The sequence below is a fragment of the Nicotiana tomentosiformis genome, chromosome 4 (genome assembly GCF_000390325.3).
Source record: "Nicotiana tomentosiformis chromosome 4, ASM39032v3, whole genome shotgun sequence".
Lineage (NCBI taxonomy): Eukaryota > Viridiplantae > Streptophyta > Magnoliopsida > Solanales > Solanaceae > Nicotiana > Nicotiana tomentosiformis.
This window is the reverse complement of record NC_090815.1, coordinates 11,543,193-11,552,360: the sequence shown is the minus strand read 5'-3', so window position 1 is coordinate 11,552,360 and position 9,168 is coordinate 11,543,193. Positions and strand designations below refer to the sequence as shown.

The 9,168-nt window shown below is 32.3% G+C and overlaps 1 protein-coding gene across 1 annotated transcript; it reads left to right on the top strand.

The window, feature by feature from the left end:
• The first annotated feature begins 3,628 nt into the window (after window positions 1–3,628).
• LOC104116847 (receptor-like cytoplasmic kinase 176) lies at window positions 3,629–7,308 on the top strand. Its single transcript, XM_009627790.4, has 6 exons — window positions 3,629–3,847; window positions 4,898–5,196; window positions 5,365–5,500; window positions 5,603–5,745; window positions 5,837–5,960; window positions 6,598–7,308. Exons 1-6 carry the CDS (start codon window positions 3,796–3,798, stop codon window positions 7,029–7,031), a joined length of 1,188 nt encoding a protein of 395 aa, XP_009626085.1. The 5' UTR covers window positions 3,629–3,795; the 3' UTR covers window positions 7,032–7,308.
• The last annotated feature ends 1,860 nt before the right edge of the window (window positions 7,309–9,168 follow it).

Sequence of the window (9,168 nt, the reverse complement as noted above, 5' to 3'; positions counted from 1 at the left end):
CAAAATTTAAATTCATAAAATTAAAATCTTTTATCTGCTCCAAAAGTTGCTTATGTGTGCGTAAATTGCGTATACATATATTCTCTTTCATGGTTATTTAAAATGTCAACTATCAACTGCAAATAATTTTTTTATATATATATATAGATATATTACGGCATCGTTATGTCAAGTCTGACGTAAGTAAAAATGAGGTGTCTGCTCCTCCTTTCTTCTTTTATTTATGAGGCAATTATGAGACAACCCCCACCACACGTTAGTTATCTTTTGTCCATTTATGAAAGCTAACTAAAGCTTCACAGTTTACACATTGGAATGAAAAATACAGTTGGTGCCACCTTAGTTGCAACAAATTGACTTTAAACAGCTAATCACACACCCAACATTAATTAACATTAATATAATGTATAAGAAAATATTTCAAATTTCTCTTTGTACCGTCAAAAATGGCTTAATTTTACACAATACACTTAGGGGCCGTTTGGTAGGGTGTATAAGCATAATACCGAATAAGGTATATTAGTAATGTTGTGATTAGTAATGCATGAGTTAATAATGCAAGCATTAGTTATGCTGAGATTATTTAATATCTACTGTTTGGTGTGGTGTATTAAATATTAAAATGCATTGCATGATTTTTAAGAAAATTAGTTGTTTACAGAAATACCCTCAATATTATTTAGCTTTAAGGGGCTTTAAGGGACTTTAAGGATAATTTTATCTTTAACCATGCTATGCATGCATTAATAGCCTTGATATTGCTAATACCATAATTTTGCTTTGTATCAGTTATACATAGGATAATACCAAATATGTAGTAGAATTAATACTTGCATTAGTAATACATATGTTGAAAAAGTGTACCAAATAAGGAATTAATAATACAAAAAGCCATGCATTATTTTCTCTAATACATTCTACCAAACAACCCCTTATGATTTATTCATAATCTTGTTGTTAGCAAGTAGTCTTGTATTTGCTCTTGTCATTTATAGAAATTCAAGGGCCAAATGAACGGACTCTATATGTCCAAATTCTTCGAAAAAATAAAATAAATTTACCCCTTATTTTTTTACTATAGTTTAAAATTACATTCAGATTGGAGCTTCAAAGGGGGTTCACGGGCAAAAGCGATATTTTTCTTAACAACAAGGGTAATGGTGAACCAAAAATGCGCCAAGGGTCTGAATGTGATCTAGTGATCAATGATTTAAGTTAAAAAACTTAAACCTAAGGTTCAAATTCCAGAAGGCAAACAATAGGTGAATACTTTTCGTCCGTCTAAGCCTTTCTTGACAGAGTTACCCGGTTGATGATGGAAGATAATAAATATTCCGTGAAATTAGTTGAGATACGCGTAAATTGACTCGAATCCTAAGTTATAACAAAATTGGTGGACTAAAAGTTTGATGAAGGGCTAAATTATTTAATTTCAAATAGTATATGGATAAATTTGACCTTTTCCCTATAAATATTAGTAAAAAAAAGGGCTATAACCCCTCATTTTCAATTAAAGGTCTCATTTCAAACTTTAATAGATAATCTTTTAATATAAAATGCATTATCGTGAAAAGTATACAAATAATTATTTTTTAGAGCGGTTATTTAGGAATTATCCAGTACTTATTTTATTCTAAAAAGGGAAAAGGCCCAAAAATGACCTTGTGGTATTCGAAATGGATCAATTATAACCCTCGTTTAAATTTGAATCCAAAAATGACCCTGCCGTTATAAAATGGGTCTAATAATGCCCTTGTGTTATTCAAAATGGATCAATAATGCCCTGAATTTTTTTTTTAAAATGCTTTTAAAATTTAAAAAATATATATTCTGTAAAAACTAAAAAAAGAAAGGAATTTGCAGAATATATATTTTAAAGTCTTTTTAGTTTTTTTAAAGTATTTATTTTGTAAAAACTAGAAAAAAATTTTTAAAAAACTGGAAATTTATTGAAATTTTTTTTTTTCCTAAAGCAGTGGACTACATATGCATTAGTTTTTAAAAAATAAAAATATTTTGCAAAATCTTTTTTTTTTTCAATTTGACGGTTCAATATTTTTTCGGTTTATTCATTATTGATCCATTTTGAATAACACAAGGGCATTATTAGACCCATTTTATAACGGTAGGGTCATTTTTGGATTCAAATTTAAACGAGGGTTATAATTGATCCATTTCGAATACCACAAGGTCATTTTTGGACCTTTTCCCTTCTAAAAATTTAAACTAAAAATTTTAATTTTAAGACTTTACGTTCTAAAAAATTTAACTAAAAAACTAAATTCAGGATCCATTGAGTAATGCCTAAATACCAGTCTCTCTAGAATTACTATATGGTGTCATTTCTACCGTTTTAACTCTCGAGTAGATCCATTCAAATTAATGGAATTAATGAATTTCAGAGATCAAATAATTAAATCTAAAAGAAAAACATAAACATAACCTTCTAGAAATTGAATTTTCCTTATCCAACACCGCAAACTTATTTGACTGTTCTTGATTTGATGAATCCAATGGTTGAAAATGGCTGCATCAAATGCACTCTTTGACTCTTTGTCTTCTTCTGCCCAGAGCACATGAGTGCCAGCAGCCACAAGATAAGCTTTAATGCCCTAGAAGCTAAGCTGGTCCTACCCTCCATTTACTATTTGTCTGCTCCCTCGGTATATATATATATATATATATATATATATATATATATATATATATATGTGTGTGTGAATATGTTTAATTAGTACAAAATGCGAGTTTTGAAGCAATGATAAAGTTATTTTTGCGTGATCTATAAGTTGTAAATTCGAGATGTGAAAGTAATCATTAATAATTGAACTAGAATAAGTTGTCTACATCGTACCTGTAGGGGTACGGCTTTTTCTCGAAACCTGCATAATTACGGAGCGCTTTGTGCATCAGCCATTTGTTTTTTGTTTAATTAGCACATATGTTAAGAAGAAGTTAACATCTTTTAAAACGTAGGGTCGTTTGGTTGAGAAATAAGTTATTTTAAGATTAATTATTCCACTTTTCTATAGGAAGAAAACAAAATACTACAAACTAATTTCGGAATTAGTTATACCACGATTTTATCCTGATCAAACATGAGATAAACTCATCTCAAATTTAACTTTAAGATTAATTATCCCTTACCCCTCGTGCCAAATGAGCCCTTAGAGTATTATATACATATATTTATGTATCTATAAAAACTGCTAGTTAAAAGTAAAATAAAAGGTTAAAATTAATGTATTTTTAGATAAGAAAAATTTATTCTCTTGGAAATGAACTAAGAAGGAAATAAGAGTTAGATTACGTGTATGTGAGCACGGTAAAGTTCGTTATAAGTTAATGATGACACATAAAAGATTATATTAATCCAAAGAGTACAAAAAGCCAACTGTTAGTAGTTGAATTGCAATTAAGTTGAGTCTATTTTATGTATGAATATTAGATAATATAAAGTATATGTGTTTGTATCAAAAAGCAAGTTGCAAAAAAGACTACAAAACTGACTAGACAAAGAAGAAAGGTCAAAGTAACCTTTTGTAGATTTGGCCCTTTGCCAAAGTTTTTAGAAGAGATTCTCGTGAAACCAACCCAACAAAGTTCCTTGTTTTTCTAACATATACTTACATTTTCTTTTCTTTTTGTTCACACTTCTTTGTTTTGGTCTTTTTTGGCTTTTCTTGATTTCCCTTTCTAAGTTTAAGTTTATGTAATCCTACAGTCTACACTCTGCCTTTTAGTTTCTTGAAAAAGAAGAAGAAGAAAGATTGAAGCTTTAGTTGCCAAATTTATATGGGTTCTTGTATCAGTGTTCGAATTAAAGCTGAGTCTCCTCTTCACGCTGGTAAATAGAATTCATTTAAGTTTATCTAGTTGTTGTATCTTATCCCCTCTTTAAAACCAACATCAAAAATATGTTAAATTAGCTGAGATATATTCACTGGTAAAGTTAAGTTTGTTTTTCTAGTACTACTATTTGTGGAAAATTTTGGTTTTTGTTATAAAGTTATCTTAGCTATAAAATGAACTTGGATTTTCTAATGAAACTGGTGGAGGTAGAATCTTTTTTACTACTTATGGAAAATTATGGTTTTGTTATAAAGTTATCTAGCTATAAATCAACTTGGATATTCTAATTCAGATCTCTCTTGAGACGAGAGTGTATCGGAAGCAGCCTCTCTACCTTCTCAAGTTAGTAAGGTCTGCGTACACCCTACCCTCCCTAGATACCACTTGTGGGATTACACTGGTTTTTTTGTTGTTGTTGTTGTTTAACCATTTTGATTCAAAACCATGGTGTGTTATTTTATAGGTTCAGTTGGAAGAAATTTGTATAAGGTTTATGGAACTATTTCCTGGTTATTTCTGAGATCTATGGATCAGTATAGAGGCAATTTTTTTGTACTAAGATATTTGTTCCAACTGTCATAATTCAACTTGGATATTTTTTCAATTTTGATTTAAAATCATGGTCTCTAGTTTTTACAGGATCAATTAAAACAATTGTGTACTAGGTTTATAAGACTATTTCTGGCTTATATATGGGATCTGTTGGATCTCTATGTACCAAAATATTTCTCCAAACTGTTATGAGAATAGTAAAACAATTTTCTTAGGCTGCTATCATAGTTCAACCTTTTGTAGACAATTACTATGTTCAAGATTCTATAGCTCAGTGGAAATGAAGGTTGATGGAAAATTTCTAAATTTGGAATTATGAGTTCGAAATTTAATATTTGTTGGAAATTTAGGATCTTTTTGCATATATATATAATATATATACTCACACATGCTGGTTTCGGTTGAACCCGTAGCAAACATGCTGCATCCGCCTTTGTGACTATGACATGATATTACTAGAGATAACTGATAAGTAACCACGTTTCTTTTGCAGGAGCAAGTGATGGAAGAGACTTGAGTAGTAGGCTTTCATATTCATCGGCTCCGTTGACTCCTCGAAGCCAGAATGAGATCCTTGAATCCTCAAATCTGAAAAGCTTTAGTTTCAATGAACTCCGAGTAGCCACGAGGAACTTCCGTCCGGATAGTGTGTTGGGAGAAGGTGGTTTTGGTTGTGTCTTTAAGGGTTGGATCGATGAGCATACATTTAAATCTGCACGGCCGGGAACTGGTTTGGTTATAGCTGTTAAGAGATTGAACCAAGAGGGCTTTCAAGGTCACAAAGAATGGCTGGTAAATAAACTTTCCCCTTTAAATTTCCGAGGTTGATCAATGTATTAAAGGTGTATCACAATTGTTAAAGATAGAATATTTAACTATAATGTAGTTAGCTGGTCATGTTATCTGTGTCTTGATCTTGATAAGTTGATTAAATGGTTTTTTGGCAAACTTTTACTACAGGCAGAAATCAATTACCTTGGTTCGCTTTCTCATCCTAATCTCGTGAAATTGATTGGATATTGCTTAGAAGATGAACACAGGCTTTTGGTATATGAGTTCATGCCTAGGGGAAGTTTGGAAAATCATCTGTTCAGAAGTGAGTATAGCTTGTCTAAAACGATCATTCGTATTTAGGGACATCAATAATATCATCCATATAACATCATGACTCAACTTTTGTTATTTATATCTTGAACAGGGAGTACTTATTTCCAACCTTTGTCGTGGAATCTCCGCATGAAGGTTGCTCTTGAGGCAGCGAAGGGACTGGCTTATCTCCACAGTCCGGAAGCTAAAGTTATATATCGCGATTTCAAGTCATCTAACATTTTGCTTGATGCTGTATGTGAAACAACTTTTAAAGTTAGTCTTTTAAAAGTTTAAGAATGTTTGTGTAGTCCTCTTACAATCTCTCCATGCCACGAACTGACAGAATTACAATGCGAAGCTTTCTGATTTTGGATTGGCAAAGGATGGGCCAGTGGACGGTAAAAGCTATGTATCTACTAGAGTAATGGGCACCTATGGTTATGCAGCTCCCGAGTATATGGCCACAGGTAATACGTCCTCTCTTAATTTAGTTTATACATCTTTGGATTACTCCTTCAACTGTTTCTGTCCGGACATCCCCCTCTTCAGGCAATTTTGTTCCCTTTTGATCTTTGAAACGCACACTCACACACGCATATGTATATAATGCTTACACACACGTGTATATAATGCTTCTCTTAAGAGTTATCTATTCTCTTTAATTCATGATTGTCCTCTGTTTGTCTAAGATTCTTTCGCACTCGACGAGGAAGATTGAATACCATGTGTTCTAAAAGAAACTAGAAATGTATTGCTATTTGCCTTTTTCTGTTATATGATCCTATTCACCAAAATCTAGTCCTCTTGATCTTTAACCATTCATATTTTATCCATCTAGACATATTAAAGATAGATTATTGCGTCTACTAAAATGAATAAATAACATATTCATTGGCCCGATTCTCCTGTTTGGGATATTCTCTTAGCCATCTGAATTGAAAGAGCCGTGTAGGCTTTGAAATTTTGAAACTTTCCGCTTCTAAATATCGGGTCCGATATATCATTAGTGCATTTCCGAGTGAATGCTAGTATACCATTTTCTACCCTGATTTCCTGGAGTAAAATTTTTCTTCACTTTGTGATTTGTCACTTTCACCTGTGTAGGCCATCTAACTGCAAGAAGTGACATATACAGTTTCGGGGTTGTTCTTCTAGAAATGATGACAGGCCGTCGAGTGGTGGACAAAAACCGCCCTCACGGGGAGCAGAATCTAATTGAATGGGCTAAGCCTTTTCTTTCCAGTAAACGAAAAGTCCTTCGTATTATGGATCCGCGTATAGAAGGTCAGTACTCATTGGAAGGAGCACTGAAGGCAGCACTTCTTGCAGTCAAATGCCTGGCATTAGAACCCAAATTCAGGCCCAAAATGCACGAGGTCGTAAAGGCACTAGAGCAACTTCAGAACTCAAATGAATCAGGAAGTCTCAAACGTGATCAAACGCAAAGGAGACATCTTAGAACCTGTACCGATGAAGCTTCAAGAAGAAAAACTTCGTCTTACCCGAGGCCAGCTGCTTCTCCTCAGCTTGTTACTTGAATTGGCATGAGAATGAATGACTACAGCTTTAACCATATATACTTACCTGAAATGAGAGAAAATCATGGAACATGTTACTAGGTAGACTGAATCTTGGAAACTAGGAAATATGTCGTAAATTTGTACCAAGCAACTTAGCAGTCTACAATTCTTAATTTGATCTAGCTGGAAATTTAGCATTTGATGTTATCTTTACACTGATGCTAAATAGCCTTTTGTTGTATATAACTTTTCAGTTTTTGAGAGCCAAAGATGTGAAGGAAAAGGACTTTTAACATTTTTGTTAAAAGTTAGTGAGGAATCATATAGGTGATCCTAACTTGTTTGGGACTGACGCATAGTTAATTTTGTGAAAAGAAAAGAGAAAAGAATTCTGCTCACGTTATGTTCTACAGTCATACTTCTTTATAACATCTTTTTATAACCGTCATTCACTATATCTTTTTATAACAGTCATTCACTATAAAAACTAGTTTTTTTCCGAAATAAATATTTATGTTATGTTATACAATCAAACCTTTCCATAACATCTCAATATATCAGTCATTCACTATAAAAATTAATTTTTTCTCGGAATCGATTTTTATGTTATATTATAATATACAATCATCTACAACAACATTTCTCTATAACATCCAAAAAATATCAGAACAAATGAGACTGTTATAAAGAGGTTTGACTGTACTAAAGTGCTTTCAACTGAATTATGATATTTTCACTTCACTGGACTGTTTTGTGTTTCTGTCTATACTGTGGCCCTCATTTTGCAGGATCAAGCATTGCCTAATATAGAAGGGTAAAAACTTTTTGGCACCCAATATTTACATCAAACTACCTTAATTGACCATGGTTATTGAGGTGAAAATGTGCATTGGTTAACTATAATTTAGTAATAATAAGATATGTGATGACGGATTTATGTATTCATTTGATTGGTGTAAACATCATATCCCAGTAAGTTAAGTTTTCTTGATGCAAAAGTTCTCCCATAGTCTGAGGGAAAACTATAGGATCTTAGTGGTAGGAGAAGTGAAATATTGTTAAGCTAAATACACTGAATATGACGAGGTTTGGTACTAAAACTTTCCTTTGGAATATTAGCAGAATCTGTCTGTTGCATTAGTTGTCATAGTTTATTTGTACTGTCTTTGTTCCAATTTATATTATAATTGATGCCAATTATACTGCTTATACTGCTTTCACAGGTTTTAGAAGCCAAAACTGTTTAGTATTGTATACTATGTTTTTAACAACCAAAGAATAAACTAGTTTACAAGTCAAACAAATATTTAAATTCAATGTCTGCGGATAAAAAAGAGGTATTAATAATTCATAATTACAATTGACGTATAGTTATTGAGGGTAGAATGTCGATCGTTGAAAGTTAGAAAATTTTAAAGTAAAGTTGGAAGTGTAAATATTTATTCCAATTTTAATTTATCTTTTTTACCCAGCTACAAAAACTAAATTGTTAATAGTATTTTCGTCTATTATTCTTAAAACTTAAGACTTCCAATATTCCACTTTTTTGTGTGATAAGGTTTGGATTATGGATATCAAAATACTTAATTCTCAATGTAAGTTTGGATATAAAATTTTTAAGTTTTTCGAAATAAAATTTACAGATTTAGAAATAACAACAACAACAATAAACCGTACAAGTAGGGTCTGAGGAGTATAGTGTGTATGCAGCATCGAAGCCTTACATGTGCAGGTAAAAAGGCCGTTTTCGATAGACCCTCGACATTTAGAAACTACATATAAACAATGTATAAACAATTACTAATAGTTAAAATGTGGTAACAAAAATCTCTTTGATAATTATTATCACATAAATTGGATCAGAAGGAATAGAGCTGTCAAAATGGGCTTGGCCCGTGAGGCCAATCCAACCAACCTGCTACTTGGTTAGGGTTGGGCTAGAATTTTTTTAGCTCATTTAAAACTGAGGCTTATAAGCCCGGCTCAAGACAATCCGCTGGCCCTTGAGGCTTGACCGAGGCTGGGCCTGGGCCGGCCCGTGAGCAAAAAATTAATTAGTTATTAAATATTTAATATTTAAAAAAAGTAAAATTTAAAAAATCATTAACTATAATCCCCATTCCCCAACCCTAGATTGCTCATTTACCCTTCCATA

Excerpts from the sequence above, each read along its gene's own strand:
- LOC104116847 (XM_009627790.4), top strand. The coding sequence starts at position 3,796 with ATGGGTTCTTGTATCAGTGTTCGAATTAAAGCTGAGTCTCCTCTTCAC. Across the intron at positions 5,197-5,364 it reads AAGGTCACAAAGAATGGCTG|GCAGAAATCAATTACCTTGG; the intron begins GTAAATAAACTT and ends CTTTTACTACAG. Across the intron at positions 5,501-5,602 it reads GGAAAATCATCTGTTCAGAA|GGAGTACTTATTTCCAACCT; the intron begins GTGAGTATAGCT and ends TATCTTGAACAG.